The sequence below is a fragment of the Oenanthe melanoleuca genome, chromosome 25, assembly GCF_029582105.1.
Source record: "Oenanthe melanoleuca isolate GR-GAL-2019-014 chromosome 25, OMel1.0, whole genome shotgun sequence".
Classification (NCBI taxonomy): domain Eukaryota; kingdom Metazoa; phylum Chordata; class Aves; order Passeriformes; family Muscicapidae; genus Oenanthe; species Oenanthe melanoleuca.
In genome coordinates, this window is record NC_079358.1 from 4,323,591 (window position 1) to 4,344,605 (window position 21,015).

The following is a 21,015-nucleotide window of genomic DNA, read 5'->3' on the forward strand; positions in this document are numbered from 1 at the left end:
GGGGGCTCTGAGGGGTTTTTGGGGGGCTCTGAGGGGTTTTTGGGGGGGATTTGGGGGGTTTTTGGGGGGCTCTGAGGGTTTTTGGGGGGCTCTGAGGGGATTTTTGGCTGGTTTTGGGATTTTTGGGGCACAGGTAGCTGTGGCTTTTGGGGCGCTCTCCCTCAGATTTTTAGGATATTTTTGGGATACTTTTAGGATAATTTTGGGATAATTTTAGGATTTTTTCGGAATATTTTTAGGGTAATTTTAGGGTTTTTTTAGGATATTTTTAGAATAATTTCAGGATATTTTCAGGGTAATTTTGGGATAATTTCAGGATAATTTCAGGATATTTTTAGGATAATTTCAGGATAATTTTGGGATAATTTGAGGATATTTTTAGGATAATTCCAGGATGATTTCAGGACATTTTCAGGATAATTTCAGAATATTTTTAGGATAATTTCAGGATAATTTTAGGATAACTTCAGGATATTTTCAGGATATTTTTAGGATGATTTTAGGATAATTTTAGGTTATTTTCAGGATAATTTTAGGATAATTTCAGGATAATTCCAGGATGATTTCAGGACATTTTCTGGATAATTTCAGAATATTTTCAGGATAATTTCAGAATATTTTCAGGATAATTTTAGGATATTTTCAGGATAATTTTAGGATAATTTCAGGATAATTCCAGGATGATTTCAGGACGTTTTCAGGATAATTTCAGAATATTTTCAGGATAATTTCAGAATATTTTCAGGATAATTTTAGGATATTTTCAGGATATTTTTAGATTAATTTAGGATATTTAGGGATACAGGTGGCAGTGTTCTTCAGGGTTCTCTCAGCCATACTTTAGGATAATTTCAGGATAATTTCAGGATAAATTCAGGATGTTTTCATGATATTTTCACGATATTTTCAGGATATTTTCAGGATAATTTTAGGATAAAATCAGGATAATTCCAGGATATTTTCAGGATATTTTCAGGATAATTTCAGGATAATTTCAGGATAATTTCAGGATAATTCCAGGACATGTTCATGGTAATTCCAGGATAATTTTAGGATAATTTTAGGATATTTTTGTGATTTTTTTGGGATATTTTTGGGGCACAGGTGGCAGTGTTTTTCAGAGATCTCTTAGCCATTCTTTAGGATATTTTCAGGATAATTTCAGGATAATTTCAGGATAATTTTCAGGATATTTTCAGGATAATTTCAGGATATTTTCAAGATAATTTCAGGATAATTCAGGATATTTTTAGGATAATTTCAGGATAACTTCAGGATAATTCCAGGATAATTCCAGGATAATTTCAAGATAATTCCAGGATATTTTCAGGATAATTTCAGAATAATTTTAAGATATTTTCAGGATATTTTTAGGATATTTTCAGGATAATTTTAGGATAACTTCAGGATAATTCCAGGATAATTTAGGATATTTTGGGCCACAGGTGGCAGTGTTCTTCGGGGGTCTCTCACCTATACTTTAGGGTATTTTCAGGATAATTCCAGGATAATTTTAGGATATTTTTGTGATTTTTTTGGGACATATTTGGACACAGGTGGCAGTGTTTTTCGGGAGTCTCTCACCTATATTTTAGAATATTTTCAGGATATTTTCAGGATAATTCCAGGATAATTCCAGGATAATTTTAGGATATCTTTGTGATTTTTTTGGGACATATTTGGACACAGGTGGCCGTGTTTTTCAGGGGTCTCTCACCTATACTTTAGGATATTTTCAGGATAATTCCAGGATAATTTTAGGATATTTTTGTGATTTTTTTGGGACATATTTGGACACAGGTGGCAGTGTTTTTCGGGAGTCTCTCACCTATATTTTAGAATATTTTCAGGATATTTTCAGGATAATTCCAGGATAATTCCAGGATAATTTTAGGATATCTTTGTGATTTTTTTGGGACATATTTGGACACAGGTGGCCGTGTTTTTCAGGGGTCTCTCACCTATACTTTAGGATATTTTCAGGATAATTCCAGGATAATTTTAGGATATTTTTGTGATTTTTTTGGGACATTTTTGGCCACAGGTGGCAGTGTTCTTCGGGGGCCTGTCCATCAAGAAGGACGAGGAGGTGCTGAAGAAGAACTGCCCCCACATCGTGGTGGGGACGCCGGGCAGGATCCTGGCGCTGGCCCGGAACAAGAGCCTGAACCTGAAACACATCAAGCACTTCATCCTGGACGAGTGCGACAAGATGCTGGAGCAGCTGGGTGAGAAACACGTCATCCTGGGGTTATTATGGGATGGGGAAACCCAATTACATAATCATGGGTTATTATGGGATGGGGGAACCCCCAAACACAAACATGACATCATGGGGGAACCCCAAACACATCAAGCACTTCATCCTGGATGAGTGCGACAAGATGCTGGAGCAGCTGGGTGAGTGGGGGTTATTATGGGATGGGAAACCCCAATTACATCATCGTGGGTTATTATGGGATGGGGGAATCCCCAGTCACAAGCATGACATCATGGGGGAACCCCAAACACATCAAGCACTTCATCCTGGACGAGTGCGACAAGATGCTGGAGCAGCTGGGTGAGAAACACGTCATCCTGGGGTTATTATGGGATGGGGGAATCCCTAACATAAACATGACATCATGGGGGAACCCCAAACACATCAAGCACTTCATCCTGGACGAGTGTGACAAGATGCTGGAGCAGCTGGGTGAGCCTGGGGAAATCCCAATGACGTCATCATGGGTTATTATGGGATGGGGGAATCCCCAACACAAACATGACATCATGGGGGAATCCCCACACGTCATCATGGGAGATCATGGGATGGGGGAACCCCAAACACATCAAGCACTTCATCCTGGACGAGTGCGACAAGATGCTGGAGCAGCTGGGTGAGCCTGGGGGAATCCCCAATTACATCATCATGGGGGAACCCCAACACGTCATCATGGGTTATTATGGGATGGGGGAATCCCCAAACACAAGCATGACATCATGGGGGAACCCCAAACACATCAAGCACTTCATCCTGGACGAGTGTGACAAGATGCTGGAGCAGCTGGGTGAGCCTGGGGGAATCCCAATGACGTCATCCTGGGGGAACCCCCAAATACGTCATCATGGGGGAACCCCAACATGTCATCATGGGGTTATTATGGGATGGGGGAACCCCCAATACGTCATCATGGGGGATTATGGGATGGGGGAACCCCAACATGACATCATGGGGTTATTATGGGATGTAGGAACCCAATTACATCATTATGGGATGGGGGAACCCCAACATGACATCCTGGGGTTATTATGGGATGGGGGAACCCCAACATGACATCCTGGGGTTATTATGGGATGGGGAAACCCCAACACGTCATCCTGGGGTTATTATGGGATGGGGGAACCCCAACATGACATCATGGGGTTATTATGGGATGGGGGAACCCCCAAATACGTCATCATGGGGTTATTATGGGATGTAGGAACCCAATTACATCATTATGGGATGGGGGAACCCCAACATGACATCATGGGGTTATTATGGGATGGGGGAAACCCCAATTACGTCATCATGGGGTTATTATGGGATGGGGGAACCCCAATTACGTCATCATGGGGTTATTATGGGATGGGGGAACCCCCAAATACGTCATCATGGGGTTATTATGGGATGGGGGAACCCCAATTACGTCATCCTGGGGTTATTATGGGATGGGGGAACCCCAAATACGTCATCATGGGGTTATTATGGGATGTAGGAACCAAATTATGTCATCATGGGGTTATTATGGGATGGGGAACCCCAACATGACATCATGGGGTTATTATGGGATGTAGGAACCCAATTACATCATTATGGGATGGGGGAACCCCAACATGACATCCTGGGGTTATTATGGGATGGGGGATCCCCAATTACGTCATCACGGGGTTATTATGGGATGGGGGAACCCCCAGATACGTCATCCCGGGGTTATTATGGGATGGGGGCAGCACCAGGTCCTAATTTAGGATTTTGGGATCCTAATTCCGAGTTTTGGGGTTTTAATTCAAAATTTTGGGTTCCTAAATCAGGTTTTTGGGGTCCCAGTTTAGGGTTTTGAGATCCTTATTCAGCATTTTGGGGTTTTAATTCAGGGGTTTGGGGATTTAATTTGGGGTTTGTGGTTTTAATTCAGCATTTTGGGGTCCTGATTCAGGATTTTGGGATCTTAATTCAGAGTTTTGTGGGTTTAACTGAGGGCTTTGGGGTTTTAATTCAGCATAATGGGAATTTAATTTAGGTTTTTGGGGTCCCAATTTAGGGGTTTGGGGTTTTAATTTGGGGGTTTGGGGTCCTAATCTAGTGCCTGGGATCTTAATTCGACATTCTGGGATTTTAATTGAGAGTTTTGGGGTTTTAATTGAGAGTTTTGGGGTTTTAATTGAGAGTTTTGGGGTTTTAATTGAGAGTTTTGGGGTTTTAATTCAGCATTTTGGGGTTTTAATTCAGGTTTTTGGAGTTTTAATTCAGGTTTTTGGGATCCCAGTTCAGGGTTTTGGGATCCTGATCCAGTCCTTGGGATCCCAATTCCCTTTCTCCCCAATTTTGGGGTCCTTGATCCCATTTTTGGGGTCCCTGGCCCCGTTTTTTAGGTCCCTGACCCCATTTTTGGGCTCCCTGATCCCATTTTTGGGGTCCCTGACCCCCTTTCCCCCATTTTTGGGCTCCCTTATTCCATTTTTTGTCTCCCTGATCCCAATTTTGGCATCCCTGACCAATTTTGGTGTCCCTAACCCCATTTTTGGGGTCCCTGATCTCATTTTTGGGGTCCCCAACCCCCTCTCTGGCCTCCCTGACCCATTTTTGGGGTCCCAAATCCCAATTTTGGGCTCCCTGATCCCATTTTTGGGGTTCTTAACCCCATTTTTGGGCTCCCTGACCCATTTCTGGGTTCCCTAATCCCAATTTTGGGATCCCTTGTCCCTTTTTTTGGTGTGCCTGATCTCATTTTTGGGCTCCCCAATCCCATTTTTTGGGTCCCTAACCCCATTTTTACGGTCCTTAACCCCAATTTTGGTCTCCCTAACCTCATTTTTGGTGTCCCTGATCCCATTTCTGGGCTCCCTAATCTCATTTTTGGGGTCCCTAATCCCATTTTTAGGCTCCCTTACCCCATTTTTGGTGTCTCCAATCTCATTTTTGGGCTCCCCAATCCCATTTTTTGGGTCCCTAACCCCATTTTTGGGGTCCCCAAACCCCTTTCTGGCCTCCCTGACCCCATTTCTGGGTCCCTGATCCCATTTTTAGGTTCCCTAATCCCCTTTCTGGGCTCCCTAACCCAAATTTTGGGGTCCCTGACCCCATTTTTGGTGTCCCTAACCCCATTTTAGGGTCCTTAACCCCATTTTTGGGATCCCTTATCCCATTTTTGGTATCCCTGACCCCATTTTTTGGGTCACTTATCCTATTTTTGGAATCCCTTACCCCATTTTGGGCTCCCTGACCCCAATTTTAGGGTCCTTAACCCCATTTTTGGGCTCCCTAATCCCAATTTTGGGCTCCCTTATCCCATTTTTGGGTTCCCTTATCCCATTTTTGGTGTCCCTGATCCCATTTCTGGTCTCCCTGACCCCATTTTTTTGTTCCCTAACCCCATTTTTGGTGTCTCTGACCCCATTTTTTGGGTCCCTTATGCCATTTTTGGAATCCCTGACCCATTTTTAGGGTCCCTGATCCCATTTTTGGTGTCCCTAACCCTGATTTTGGGGTCCTTAACCCAAATTCTGAGGTCCCTAACCCCATTTTTGGTGTCCCTGACCCCATTTCTGGCCTCCCTGACCCCATTTTTTCGCTCCCTAACCCCATTTTTGGTGTCCCTAACCCCATTTTTGGTGTCCCTGACCCCATTTTTTCCCTCCCTAACCCCATTTTTTTCGCTCCCTAATCCCATTTTTTCCCTCCCTAACCCCATTTTTGGTGTCCCTGACCCCATTTTTTCGCTCCCTGACCCCATTTTTTGGTGTCCCTAACCCCATTTTTGCCCTCCCTGACCCCATTTTTGGTGTCCCTGACCCCATTTTTTCGCTCCCTGACCCCATTTTTTCCCTCCCCGACCCCATTTTTTCTCTCCCCAACCCCCTCCTGACCCCTCTCCTCTCCCTCCCCCAGACATGCGGCGGGACGTGCAGGAGATTTTCCGGATGACGCCGCACGAGAAGCAGGTGATGATGTTCAGCGCCACCCTCAGCAAGGAGATCCGGCCCGTCTGCCGCAAGTTCATGCAGGATGTAAATGAACGGCTCCCAACGCCGCCCCTCCCCCCCGCGCCCCTCCCCCACCCCCCCCGCCGGCGGAGCAGCCCCGGCGCCCCTCCCCCCCCTCCCTCCCCTCCCCTTCCTCCGGGAAAAAAACCGAAAAAAGGAAAAAAAAAAAAAAAGGCAAAGATGGAGGGGGAGGGGTCTGGGAGATTCGCCCCTCCCCCCCCTCCTCCTCCGCAAAAAAAAAAACCCGAAAAAAGTAAAAAAAAAAAAAGCAAAAAAAAAAAAACCGAAAAATGTAAAAAAAAAAAAAGGCAAAGATGGAGGGGGAGGGGTCTGGGAGATTCGCCCCTCCCCCACCCTCCTGCTCCGCGAAAAAAAACCGAAAAAAGTAAAAAAAAAAAATGCTGAGGATGGAGAGGGGGAGGGGCGAATCTCCGGGACCCCTCCCCCTCCTCCTCCTCCTCCTCTTGCTGGAAGATGAGAAAAAAAAGCAAAAAAAAACCCGAAAAATGTAAAAAAAAAAAAAGCCAAAGATGGGGGGGCAGGGGTCCGGGAGATTCGCCCCTCCCCCACCCCTCCCCTCCCCTTCCTCCGAGAAAAACAACCGAAAAAAGGAAAAAAAAAAGCAAAAAGAAAAACCGAAAAAAGTAAAAAAAAAAAAGCCAAAGATGGAGGGGGAGGGGTCCGGGAGATTCGCCCCTCCCCCACCCTCCTCCTCTTGCTGGAGGATGAAAAAAAGCAAAAAAAAAAACCCGAAAAAAGGAAAAAAAAAGCCAAAGATGGGGGGGGAGGGGTCCGGGAGATTCGCTCCTCCCCCACCCTCCTCCTCCGCGGAAAAAAACCCTAAAAAAGTAAAAAAAAAAAAAGCAAAAAAAACCCGAAAAAAGTAAAAAAAAAAAAAATGCTGAGGATGGAGAGGGGGAGGGGCGAATCTCCGGGACCCCTCCCCCACCCTCCCCTCCCCTTCCTCCGAGAAAAAAAAACTGAAAAAAGGAAAAAAAAAAAAGTCGAGGATGGAGGGGGAGGGGTCTGGGAGATTCGCCCCTCCCCCACCCTCCTCCTCCTCCTCCTCCTTCGGCCTCGGAGCCCCCACGCAGGATCGGGGTGTGGGGGAGGGGCGGGGCAGGGGGGGAGGGGCTGGGGGGAAACCCGAGGGTGGGGGAGGAACCTGGAGCCTCTTTTGGGGTCTCAGTGGCAGTTTTGGGGTCCTTGAGACTTTTTTGGGTCTCAGGGGCAGTTTTGGAGTCCTTGAGACTTTTTTTGGGGGTCCTGGAGTCTCTTTTTGGTGTCCTGGAGGATTTTTTGGGGGTCTTGAGGTTCTTTTTTGGGGTCTCAGGGTCAATTTTGGGTCCTCAAGGCTCTTTTTGGGGTGTCAGGGGCAGTTCTGGGGTCCATGAGATGAATTTTGGGGGGTCTCAGAGACAATTTTGAGGTCCTTGAGACTTTTTTGGGGGTCTCAGGAATAATTTTGGGGTCCCTTGAGACTTTTTTTGGGGTGTCAGGGGCAGTTTTGGGGTCCTTGAGACTCTTTGGGGTCTGGGAGCCTCTTTTTGGGGTCCTAAAACTGATTTTTTGGGGGGGTCTCCATCAATTTTGGGGTCCTGGAGACTCTTTTGGGGGTCTCAGGGACAATTTTGTAATTCTTGAGGTTCTATTTTGGGGTGTCAGGGGCAGATTTTGGGGTCCTTGAGATGAATTTTGGGGATCTTGAGGCTCCTTTTGGGGTCTCAGAGGCAGTTTTGGGGTCCTGGAGATTTTTTTTGGGGGTCTCAGGGACAATTTTTTAATTCTTGAGACTTTTTTTGGGGTGTCAGGGGCAGTTTTGGGGTCCTTGAGCTGAATTTTGGGGGTCTCAGAGACAATTTTGGGGTCCTTGAGACTTTTTTGGGGGTCTCAGGAATAATTTTGGGGTCCCTTGAGACTTTTTTTGGGGTGTCAGGGGCAGTTTTGGGGTTCATGAGCTGAATTTTGGGGGTCTCAGGGGCAGTTTTGGGATCCTTGAGACTTTTTTTGGGGTCCTGGAGACTCTTTTTGGGGTCCCTGGGGCAGTTTTTGGGTCTTTGAGGGGAGCTGGGGGTGCCTAAGTCTGGATTTTGGGGTTCCATGTGGATTTTTGGGGTGATTTGGGCTGATTTTTGGGGTGATTTGGGGCTGATTTGGGGTGATTTTTGGTGCGATTTTTGGGTGATTTTGGGTTGATTTTTGGGCTGATTTTTGGGGTGATTTTGGGCTGATTTGGGGCTGATTTTTGGGTGATCTTTTAGGTTTTTTGGGGTGCTTTTGGGGTGATTTTTGGGGTGATTTTTGGGTGATTTTGGGGTGATTTTTGGCTGATTTTTGGGGTGATTTTTGGGATATTTCTGGGTGATTTTTGGGGTGATTTTTGGGGTGATTTTTGGGTGATTTTGGGGTGATTTTTGGGGTGATTTTTGGGGTGATTTTGGTGTTATTTTGGGGTGATTTTTGGTTGAATTCTGTGGATTTTGGGCTGATTTTTGGGGTGATTTTTGGGGTGATTTTGCAGTGATTTTGGGGTTATTTTTGGGGTGATTTTTGGGTGATTTTTGGGGTATTTTGGGGTGATTTTTGGGGTGATTTTTGGGATGATTTTTGGGTGATTTTGGGATGGATTTTTGGGGTATTTTGGGGGATGGATTTTTGGGTGATTTTGGGTTGATTTTTGGTGATTTTTGGGTGATTTTGGGGTGATTTTTGGTGGTATTTTTGGGGTGATTTTGGGGTGCAGTTTTTGGGGTGATTTTGGGGCGATTTTGGGGTGCTTTTTGGGGTGCTTAGGCCAGGGCTCAGCACCTTTTCCCCCCCAGCCCATGGAGATTTTCGTGGACGACGAGACGAAGCTGACGCTCCACGGGCTGCAGCAATATTATGTCAAACTCAAGGACAACGAGAAGAACAGGAAACTCTTCGACCTGCTTGATGTGCTGGAGTTCAACCAGGTAACCCCAAAATCCTCCCAGAAAAATCCCTGCAAAAATCAGCAGGAAAATCCGCCCAAAAACACCAAAAATCGGCACAAAAATCCCAACAAAATCCTCAAAAATCTCTGCAAAAATTCACTCAAAATCCCCACATAAATCTACCCAAAAATCGCCAAAAATCCCTGCAAAAATCATGAAAAATCCACCCAAAAATCCACCCAAAATCCACCTAAAAATCCCTGTAAAATCCCTGCAAAAATCCCTGCAAAAATCCGACCAAAGTCCACTCAAAAATCCCACAAAATCCACCCAAAATCCCCAAAAATCCCTGGAAATATCACTGCAAAAATCCACCCAAAATCCCCAAAAATCCCTGGAAATATCACTGCAAAAATTCCCCAAAATCCCCCCCCCAAAAATTCACCCCAAATCCCCAAAAATCCCCCCAAAAATCCCCCAAATTCCCCCAAAATCAACCCAAAATCCTCCCAAAATCCTTGCAAAAATCCTTGCAAAAATCACTGCAAATTTTCACCCAAAATCCACCCAAAATCCCCAAAAAATCCCCCAAAAATCCACCCAAAAATCCCTCCAAAAATACCTGCAAAAATCACTGCAAAATTCCACCCAAAATCCCCAAAAATCCATCCAAAATCCCCAAAAATTCACCCAAAATCCCCCAAAAATCCACCCAAAAATGCCCAAAAATCTTCCCAAAAATCCACTCAAAATCCCCAAAATTCCTCCCAAAATTCCCCCAAAATCCCCCAAAAAATTCACCAAAAATCCTCCCAAAATCCCTAAAAATCCACCCAAAAATCCCAACAAAATCCCTGCAAAAATCACTGCAAAATTCCACCCAAAATCCAGCCAAAATCCCCAAAAATCTTCCCAAAAATCCACTCAAAATCCCCAAAAATCCCCCAAAAAATCCCCACAAAAATCCACCAAAAAATTGCTGCAAAAATCCCCCCAAAATCCCCAGAAATCCACCCAAAAATTCACTCAAAATTCACCCAAAATCCCCAAAAATCTCCAAAAATCCACCCAAAAATCCATCCATAAATCCCCAAAAATGCATCCAAAAATCTCCAAAAATCCACCCAAAAATCCACCCAAAATCCACCTAAAAATCCCTGCAAAAATTCCCTCAAAATCCCAAAAAATCCACCCAAAAATCCCCCCAAATCCCTAAAAATCCCCCAAAAATCTACCCAAAAATCCATCCAAAATTCCCCCCAAAATCCCCCCAAATCCCCACAAAATCCCCTCAAAAATCCACTCAAAATCCCCCCAAAAATCCACCCAAAATTTCCCACGAATCCCCCCAAAAATTCAGGTGGGATTGGGGGAATCCCAGTTCTGGGAGGGGATTTTGGGGTTCCCAGGACTGATTTTTGGGGTGGATCCTGGTCTTGGAAGGATTTTGGGGTTCCTGGGGGGGATTTTGGGGTCCCCAGTAGGTTTGGGGTGCCCAGGTGGGATTTTGGGGTTCCCAGAAGGTTTTGGGGTTCCCAGGGAGATTTTGGGGTTCCCAGGACTGTTTTTTGGGGTAAATCCTGGTCTTGGGGGGGTTTTGGGGTTCCTGGGGGGAATTTTGGGGTTCCCAGGAGAGTTTTGGGGTTCCCAGGTGGGATTTTGGGGTTCTCAAGGAGTTTTGGGGTTCCTGGGGGGGATTTTGGGGTTCCCAGAGGGTTCTGAGTTGCCCCCAGGAGGTTTTGGGGTGCCCCCAGGGTTTAGGGGTTCCCAGGGAGGTTCTGGGGTGCCCCCAGGAGGTTTTGGGGTGCTCCCAGGAGGTTTTGGGGTGCTCTGACCCCCCGTTTTTGGCCGCCCCAGGTTGTGATTTTCGTGAAGTCGGTTCAGCGCTGCATCGCCCTGGCCCAGCTGCTGGTGGAGCAAAACTTCCCGGCCATCGCCATCCACCGGGGCATGCCGCAGGAGGAGAGGTGAAAACTGACCCAAAAACACCCCAAAAACCATACCTGAACCCCAAAAACTGACCCTGAACCCCAAAACCATCCTGAACCCCAAAAACTGACCTGAACCCCAAAAACTGACCTGAACCCCAAAAATCCATCCCTGGGCTCCCCCTGCCCGGCCATCGCCATCCACCGGGGCATGCCGCAGGAGGAGAGGTGAAAACTGACCCAAAAACACCCCAAAAATGATCCCTGAACCCCAAAAACTGACCCTGAACCCCAAAAACCCCCTCAAAAATCCCAAAACCCCCCAAACCCCCCCAGGCTGTCCCGGTACCAGCAGTTCAGGGACTCATCCCAAAAACCCCAAAACCACCCCAAAAACTGACCCTGAAACCCCCAAAAACCAACCCTGAATTCCCCAAAAAACCCCCCTGAACCTCAAAAACCTCAAAACCCCCCTGAACACCCCAAAAATCCCAAAATCCCCCAAATTTCCCCCATTTCCCCCAGGCTGTCCCGGTACCAGCAGTTCAAGGACTCATCCCAAAAACCCCAAAAACCCCCATTTTCCCCCCAAATTTCCCCCATTTCCCCCAGGCTGTCCCGGTACCAGCAGTTCAAGGACTCATCCCAAAGACCCCAAACCCCCCTGAACCCTTCCTGAACCCCAAAAAAATCCCAAAACCCCCCAAAAATCCCAAAACCCTCGTTCCCCCCAGGCTGTCCCGGTACCAGCAGTTCAAGGACTCATCCCAAAAACCCCAAACCCCCCTGAACCCCAAAAACCCCAAAACCCCCCATTTCCCCCCAGGCTGTCCCAGTACCAGCAGTTCAAGGATTTATCCCAAAAACTCCTAAAACCACCCCAAAAACTGACCCTGAAACCCCCAAAAACCAACCCAAAAAACTGTCCTGAACACCCCCAAACCCTCCTGAACCCCAAAAACCTCCTGAACCCCAAAATCCCCTCAGGCTGTCCCAGTACCAGCAGTTTAAAGACTCATCCCAAAAACCCCAAAAGCACCCCAAAAACCAATCCTGAACCCCCCAAAAACCAACCCTGAATTCCCCAAAAAACCCCCCTGAACCCCAAAAACCCCAAAACCCCCCTGAACCCCAAAAACCCCAAAACCCCCCCCAGGCTGTCCCAGTACCAGCAGTTCAAGGATTCATCCCAAACACCCCAAAAACCCCAAAAACCCCCATTTTTCCCCCAAATTTCCCCCCAAATCCCCCCCAGGCTGTCCCGGTACCAGCAGTTCAAGAACTTGCCCAAACCCCCCAAAAACCCCAAAATCCCCCAAATTTCCCCCAATTTCCCCCCAAATCCCCCCCCGGGTTGTCCCGGTACCAGCAGTTCAAGGACTTACCCAAAAACCCCAAAATCCCCCAAATTTCCCCCAATTTCCCCCAAACCTCCCCAGGCTGTCCCGGTACCAGCAGTTCAGGGATTTATCCCCAAACCCCCCTGAACCCCAAAAATCCCAAAATCCCCCAAATTTCCCCCGTTCCCCCCAGGCTGTCCCGGTACCAGCAGTTCAAGGACTTCCAGCGCCGCATCCTGGTGGCCACGAACCTGTTTGGGCGGGGGATGGACATCGAGAGGGTGAACATCGCCTTCAACTACGACATGCCCGAGGACTCGGACACCTACCTGCACAGGGTGGGCCTGGGGGGGTCCTGGGGGGGTTTTGGGGGGGGCTTGGGGGGGGGTTATGGGGGTCCTAGGGGGGATTTAGGGGGGTCCTGAGGGGGTCTGGGGTGGTTTTGGGGGGACATGCCCGAGGATTCAGACACATGCCTGCACAGGGTGGGGGTCGTGAAGGTCCCGGGTGGAGATTTGGGGATCCTAGAGGGGTTTTGGGGGTCCTGGGGGGGGGCTGAGGGGATTTAGGGGGGTCCTGGGTGGAGGTTGGGGGGATTTGGGGGTCCTAGGAGGGGTTTATGGGGGATTTGGGGGGGTTTGGGGGGACATGCCCGAGGACTCGGACACCTGCCTGCACCAGGTGGAGGCATGGGGGGGTTATTGGGGTCCTGAGGGGGTTTTGGGGGTCCTGGGGGTCTTGGGGGGGTTTGGGGGGGTCCTGGATGGGATTTGGGGGGGATTTGGGGGGATGTGCCTGAGGACTCGGACACCTACCTGCACAGGTTGGGGAAATGGGGGGTCTGAGGGGGTTTGGGGGAGTTTTGGGGGAGGTTCCCAGGCCATTTTTAGAGTATTTTTGGGTTCCCAGGCTGGTTTCTGGGCTATTTTTGGGTTCCCAGGTTGGTTTTTTTGGGTACTTCTGGGTTCCCAGCCTGTTTTTCAGGGTGTTTTTTGGCGTGTTTTGGGGTTCCCAGCACATTTTTAGGGTGTTTTTTTGGCTATTTCTGGGGTTCCCAGGCCATTTTCCGGGGTGTTTTGGGGTTCCCAGGTTGGTTTCTGGGCTATTTTTCGGCTCCCAGGTTGGTTTTTTTGGGTATTTCTGGGTTTCCCAGGCCATTTTCTGGGGTGATTTTGGGTTCCCAGGTTGGTTTTTTTGGGTATTTCTGGGTTCCCAGGGCATTTTTGGGGTGATTTTGGGGTCCCAGCCCTTGCTGGCCCCCCTGACCCCCCCGTGGCCGCAGGTGGCCCGGGCCGGGCGCTTCGGCACCAAGGGCTTGGCCATCACCTTCGTGTCGGACGAGAACGACGCCAAAATCCTCAACGACGTGCAGGACCGGTTCGAGGTGAACATCAGCGAGCTGCCCGACGAGATCGACATCTCCTCCTACAGTGAGACAATCTGGGATTTGGGGGTTTTTTTGGGGTTTTTTTGGGGTTTTTGGGGGGTTTTTTGGGTTTTTTTTGGGGTTTTTTTGGGGGTTTTTAGGGGGTTTTGGGTGCAGGGTTTAATTGAACATCAGCGAGCTGCCCCACGAGATCGACATCTCCTCCTACAGTGAGAGACAATCTGGGATTTTGGGGGTTTTTTGGGGGTTTTTTTTGGGGTTTTTTGGGGTTTTTTTGGGGTTTTTTTGGGGGTTTTTAGGGGGTTTTGGGGTGCAGGGTTTGAGTGAACATCATTGAGCTGCCCCACGAGATCGACATCTCCTCCTACAGTGAGAGACAATCTGGGATTTTGGGGGTTTTTTGGGGGTTTTTTTTGGGGTTTTTTGGGGTTTTTTTGGGGTTTTTTTGGGGGTTTTTAGGGGGTTTTGGGGTGCAGGGTTTGAGTGAACATCATTGAGCTGCCCCACGAGATCGACATCTCCTCCTACAGTGAGAGAGAATCCGGGATTTGGGGGGATCCCAAAAGGATTTTGGGGTTTTTTTTGGGGTTTTTTGGGGGTTTTTAGGGGGTTTTTTTTGGGGTTTTTTCGGGTTTTTTGGGTTTTTTTGGGGGTTTTTTGGGGTTTTTTTGGGGGTTTTTAGGGGGTTTTGGGTGCAGGGTTTAATTGAACATCATTGAGCTGCCCCACGAGATCGACATCTCCTCCTACAGTGAGAGAGAATTCAGAATTTTGGGGGGATCCCAAAATGATTTTGGGGTTTTTTTGGGGGTTTTTTGGGTTTTTTTTGGGTTTTTTTTAGGGTTTTTTTGGGGTTTTTTGGGGGGTTTTGGGTGCAGGGTTTGGGTGAACATCAGCGAGCTGCCCCACGAGATCGACATCTCCTCCTACAGAGAGAGAGAATTCGGGATTTTGGGGGGATCCCAAAAGGATTTTGGGGTTTTTTGGGGTTTTTTTTTGGTTTTTTTTGAGGTTTTTTGGGGTTTTTTTGGGAGTTTTTAGGGGATCCTGGGGAGCTTTGGGTGCAGGGTTTGAGGGAACATCATTGAGCTGCCCCACGAGATCGACATCTCCTCCTACAGTGAGAGAGAATTTGGGATTTTGGGGGCTTCCCAAAAGGATTTTGGGGTTTTTTTGGGGTTTTTTGGGGTTTTTTTGGGGGTTTTTAGCGGGTTTTGGGGTGCAGGGTTTAATTGAACATCAGCGAGCTGCCCCACGAGATCGACATCTCCTCCTACAGTGAGAGACAATCCGGGATTTGGGGGGATCCCAAAAGGATTTTGGGGTTTTTTTTGGGGGTTTTTAGGGGGTTTTTTTTGGGGTTTTTTTCGGGTTTTTATTGGGGTTTTTTTGGGGGTTTCTTTGGGGGTTTTTTGGGGGTTTTTAGGGGGTTTTGGGTGCAGGGTTTAATTGAACATCATTGAGCTGCCCCACGAGATCGACATCTCCTCCTACAGAGAGAGAGAATCCGGGATTTTGGGGGGATCCCAAAAGGATTTTGGGGTTTTTTTGGGGTTTTTTGGGGGTTTTTAGGGGGTTTTGGGGTGCAGGGTTTTGGTGAACATCAGCGAGCTGCCCCACGAGATCGACATCTCCTCCTACAGAGAGAGAGAATTCGGGATTTTGGGGGGATCCCAAAAGGATTTTGGGGTTTTTTGGGGTTTTTTTTTGGTTTTTTTGAGGTTTTTTGGGGTTTTTTTGGGAGTTTTTAGGGGATCCTGGGGAGCTTTGGGTGCAGGGTTTGAGGGAACATCATTGAGCTGCCCCACGAGATCGACATCTCCTCCTACAGTGAGAGAGAATTTGGGATTTTGGGGGCTTCCCAAAAGGATTTTGGGGTTTTTTTGGGGTTTTTAGGGGTTTTTTTTGGGGGTTTTTAGGGAGTTTTTAGGGGGTTTTGGGGTGCAGGGTTTGGGTGAACATCAGCGAGCTGCCCCCTGGGATCCACATCTCCCACAGTGAGACAATTTGGGGAAGTTTTTGGGGGGTCCTGGCGAGATTTTGGGGGTCCTGGGGGGCATTTGGGGAAGTTTTTGGGTGGTTTCCACCTCTCTGGGTGTTTTTGGGGGATGTTTTCCCCTCTCTGGTTTTTTTTTTGGGGTGTTTTTTCCCCCTCTCTGGGTTTTTTTTCTCCTCTCTTGGGTACTTTGGGGTTTTTTTTTTCCCCTCTCTGGTTTTTTTGGGGTTTTTTCTCCTCTCTGGGTATTTTTAGGGTTTTGTTTTCCCCTCTCTGGTTGTTTTTTTGTTGGTTTTTGGTTTTTTTTTTCCCCTCTCTGGGTTTTATTTCTCCTCTCTGGGTATTTTTAGGGTTTTTTTTTCCCCTCTCTGCGTGTTTTTTCCCCTCTCTGGTTGTTTTTTGGGGTTTTTTCCCCTCCCTGGCTGTTTTTGGGGTGTTTTTTTCCCCTCCCTGGGTGTTTTTGGGGTTTTTTTTTCCCTCTCTGGGTTTTTTTTCCCCTCCCTGGCTGTTTCTGGGGTGTTTTTTTCCCCTCTCCGGGTGTTTTTGGGCTCTCCTGACCCTCCCCTCTTCTCTCTCTCCCCACAGTTGAACAGACCCGATAAGGACCCCCCGGCCCCGCCGCCGCCGGGACCCCCCCGGGACCCCCCGAACCCCCCCCAAGTTCCCCCCAAAACCCGGCCCGGCCGCGGGGGGGTTGGGCCGCCCCCCCCCCCCTCCCCCCTCCCCGGGGGTTTTGTAGAAAAAGGCCTGAAAAAAAAAACAAAAAAAAAAAAAAGAAAAGAGACAAAAAAAAAAAAGTGACGTTTCCCCTGTGTAGCAGCTGGGGGAGGGGCCTGGGGACCCCCCGAACCCCCCCCGGGACCCCCAAACCCCCCGGGGCCCCCCCGACCCCCCCGGCTGTAAAATTTCTGGTTTTTTTTGGTAATAAAGTTTTGCCGAAACGGCCTCGAGCGTCTGGGGGCGGGGCTTGTGAGGAACCGGCGCCCATAAAAGGAGAAAGGGGCGGGGCTTGTGAGGAGCCGGCGCCCATAAAAGGAGAAAGGGGCGGGGCTTGTGAGGAACCGGCGCCCATAAAAGGAGAAAGGGGCGGGGCTTGTGAGGAACCGGCGCCCATAAAAGGAGAAAGGGGCGAGGCTTGTGAGGAACCGGCGCTCATAAAAGGAGAAAGGGGCGGGGCTTTGCGAGGAACCGGCGCCCATAAAAGGCAAAAGGGGAGGGGCTTGTGAGGAACCGGCGCCCATAACAGGAGAAAGGGGCGGGGGTTGTGAGGAACCGACGCCCATAAAAGGCAAAAAGGGCGGGACTTTGCGAGCAGCGGGCGCCTATAAAAGAAAGGGGCGGGGCTTGAGATGTACCGACGCCCATAAAAGGAGAAAAAGGCGGGGCTTTGCGAGGAACCGGCATCCATAAAAAGAGAAGGGGCAGGACTTGCGAGGAACCGGCGCCCATTAAATGACAAAGGGGCGGGGCTTGGGAGTAACGGGCCCATAAAAGGAGAAAGGGGTAGAGCGTTGTGAGCAACCGCCCATAAAAGGCGAAGGGGCGGAGCGTTGTGAGCAACCGGCGCCCATAAAAGGACAAAGGGGCGGGGTCTCTGGGGAACAGTTGCCCGTAAAAGGAGAAAGGGGCGGGGTCTCTGGGGAACAGTTGCCCGTAAAAGGAGAAAGGGGCGGGGCTTGTGCTATGGGCGGCTGCGGGGTTAAAGGGGCGGGACTCTGCTACCGGGAGGGGGCGTGGCCTGATTTCCCGCCTTTCGCCGCCGCCATTTTGGCCGTGGGGGGCGGGGCCTGCGGGGGGCGGGGCTTCTGCCGCCATATAAAAGGGGCGGCGGGGGGAGCGACGAGTCTCTTCCGGCCGGGAGCGGGTGAGAGGCGGGAGCGGAGCCGTGAGGGGAACTGGGGGGAGCTGAGGGGAAACCGGCGGCCGTGAGGGAGAATCGGGGGTTGGGGGAATTGGGGCGCTCTTAGAAGAGATTTTGGGGGCATTTGGCTGATTTTATGAGGGGAGATCGACGACTGTGAGGGAGAATCGGGAGCCTTGGGGCGGACTGGCCGAACTGGGGCGCTTTTAGAAGAGGTTTTGGGGGGATTTGGCTGATTTTGTGAGGGGAGATCGCCGGCCATGAGGGAGGATCGGGTGTCTTGAGGCGGGCCGGGGTTCCGGGGCGGTCTTAGAAGAGATTTTGGGGGGATTTGGGTGATTTTATGAGGGGAGATCGGCGGCCATGAGGGAGAATCGGGGGTCTTGGGGCGGACTGGGGGTCTCGGGGGAATTAGGCCGCTCTTGGAACAGGTTTTAGGCGGAATTCGGTGATTTTATGATGGGAGACCGGCGGCCATGAGGGAGAATCGGGGGTTGGGGGAATTGGGCCGCTCTTAGAACAAGTTTTAGGCGGAATTCGGTGATTTCATGAGGGGAGATCGGCGGACATGAGGGAGAATCGCGTCTCTTGGGGCGGATTGGGGGAATTGCGCCGCTCTTGGAAGACTTTTATTTCATGAGGAGAAACTGGGCCGGTTGATTTGAGGCTCCCGGTCCCTTTTTGAGGGGAAATATCCCCAAATCCGCGGGGGTGTCGCGGTGATGATGCCAAAGACTAGAGTCTCCGAGCCCCCTGAGGACAGCACCGGCCTGAGCGACGCCCCAAAACCCACCCGAGAATCGCCCCCCGCTTCCCCAGGGCTCGGTCTCACCCCATTTCCTCTTCCCCGCGTGTTTCAGGTGCCGTGACTCCGGTAAAATCCTCGAGATCCAGGTGAGATCCCGGTGACCCCGGTAGGATTTTTGTGACCTTTCGTGTCCCTGCACACGGCGGCGGCGATGAGGAACCGGTTCAAAAGCTCCGATCCGCCCTGAGGAAACACCCGCAGCGCACTGAGCCGCCGCCGGGGACCCCCCAAAATCCCCCCGACCCTCCCGGGACCCCCCAAAATCCCCCCGACCCATTTCCCACCATTTTCTCCCGAAATCCCCCCGACCCAATTTCCACCATTTTCTCTCGTTTCTTCCGCAGACCCGGAGGAAACCTCGGCACTGACAGCGCCGCCGGACGAGGGGGGAGCGGAGGGGCGGGCGCCGCGGGTTTGGGTGGAATAAAAGCGATTTCGGGTGAAATAAAAGCGATTTCGGGTGAAATTAAAGCGGTTTCGGGTGAAATTAAAGCGGTTTCGGGTGAAATTAAAGCGGTTTGGGGTGAAATGGCGCCGTTGTGTCTCTGCGCCGCCAGGGGGCGCTCGCGGTGGAAGGGGCGGGGCCAGCGGCGGTCACGTGACCCCGGCGCGTCTTGGCGCGGCCGCGGCGCCATCTTGGGTGAGTGGGGATGGGGCTCGGGCTAGCAGGACCAGCCTTGGGCTACCAAAAATGCCCTTGGGCTACCAGGAATGGTAATGGACTACCAGAAATACTACTGGACTACCGCAAACACTATTGGGCTACCAAAAGCACTGATGGACCACCAGGAACGCTCATGGGCCACCAGCAGCCAACAATGATGGCCCAGGAATAGGAAAAGACCCCCAGGAGCCTCCTGGGCCACTAACAACCCCCCTGGACTACTGACAACAACCCTGGGCCACTAACAACCCCCCTGGACTACTGACAACCATCCTGGGCCACTAACAACCCCCCTGGACTACTGACAACAACCCTGGGCCACTGACAGCCCTCCTGGGCCACTGACAACAACCCTGGGCCACTAACAACTCTCCTGGGCTACTAACAACCCCCCTGGGTTACTGACAACCCTCCTGGGCCACTAACAACCCTCCTGGACTACTGACAGCCCTCCTGGGCTACTAACAACACCCGTGGGCCACTAACAACCCTCCTGGACTACTGACAACACCCCTGGGCCACTGACAGCCCTCCTGGGCCACTGACAGCCCTCCTGGGCCACTGACAACACCCCTGGGCCACTGACAGCCCTCCTGGGCCACTAACAACCCCCCTGGACTACTGACAACAACCCTGGGCCACTGACAGCCCTCCTGGGCCACTGACAACAACCCTGGGCCACTAACAACTCTCCTGGGCTACTAACAACCCCCCTGGGTTACTGACAACCCTCCTGGGCCACTAACAACCCTCCTGGACTACTGACAGCCCTCCTGGGCTACTAACAACACCCGTGGGCCACTAACAACCCTCCTGGACTACTGACAACACCCCTGGGCCACTGACAGCCCTCCTGGGCCACTGACAGCCCTCCTGGGCCACTGACAACACCCCTGGGCCACTGACAGCCCTCCTGGGCCACTAACAACCCCCCTGGACTACTGACAACAACCCTGGGCCACTGACAGCCCTCCTGGGCCACTGACAACAACCCTGGGCCACTAACAACTCTCCTGGGCTACTAACAACCCCCCTGGGTTACTGACAACCCTCCTGGGCCACTAACAACCCTCCTGGACTACTGACAGCCCTCCTGGGCTACTAACAACACCCGTGGGCCACTAACAACCCTCCTGGACTACTGACAACACCCCTGGGCCACTGACAGCCCTCCTGGGCCACTGACAGCCCTCCTGGGCCACTGACAACACCCCTGGGCCACTGACAGCCCTCCTGGGCCACTAACAACCCCCCTGGGCTACTAACAACAACCCTGGGCCACTGACAGCCCTCCTGGGCTACTAACAACCCTCTCGGGCCACCGGGAGCCCCCGAACTCTAAAACCTAAAGAGGCCACGCCCACCGAGACGAGGCCACGCCCAGTGTGACGTCATCAAAACAGTCGCCCTACTGCCGCACGGACACGCACCGAAGCTCCGCCCACTGTGATTGACATCTCCCTTGGCCCCGCCCCCCGCCGCGGTTTTGCGGTAAATAAAGGCGATTTTTGTGGTAATAAAAGTGATTTTGTGGCAATAAAGGTGATTCTGTGGTAATAAAGGCGATTTTGAGGTAATAAAGGCGATTTTGAGGTAAATAAAGTCGATTTTGGGTCTCCGCGGGCGGTGTCGGTTCCGTGAGGGGGGGTGAGGAAATCCCTGCCCTCACCAAAGATGGCGGCGCCCTCAAACAAAATGGCGGCGCCGCCTCTAAGATGGCGGCGCGGAGCGTTGCGCGCGTGCGCCGCAATCCGAGGTCCCCGCACCACCCTCAGGCGGGGCTGCCCTTGGCGAGCGCCTGACGGCTGCGCGGCGCTCCCGCGGCGTTTAACGGCTCCGGTAGCGGCGGGGGAGGCGCGGGGAGCGCCGTGAGGGTGTGAGGGGCGGAAAT

General features: G+C 50.6%; 1 protein-coding gene across 1 annotated transcript in view; it reads left to right on the plus strand.

Moving 5' to 3' along the window:
• The window catches only part of LOC130262933 (spliceosome RNA helicase DDX39B), a 32,253-nt gene extending 15,517 nt beyond the window's left edge, over positions 1-16,736 (plus strand). Inside the window, exons 5-11 of the mRNA XM_056510438.1 lie at positions 2,045-2,228; positions 6,131-6,249; positions 9,048-9,179; positions 10,998-11,107; positions 12,602-12,746; positions 13,691-13,838; positions 16,377-16,736. Of these exons, the coding sequence (XP_056366413.1) occupies positions 2,045-2,228; positions 6,131-6,249; positions 9,048-9,179; positions 10,998-11,107; positions 12,602-12,746; positions 13,691-13,838; positions 16,377-16,393 (855 nt within the window). The 3' untranslated portion in view covers positions 16,394-16,736. The remainder of the gene's footprint in view (positions 1-2,044; positions 2,229-6,130; positions 6,250-9,047; positions 9,180-10,997; positions 11,108-12,601; positions 12,747-13,690; positions 13,839-16,376) is intronic.
• The last annotated feature ends 4,279 nt before the right edge of the window (positions 16,737-21,015 follow it).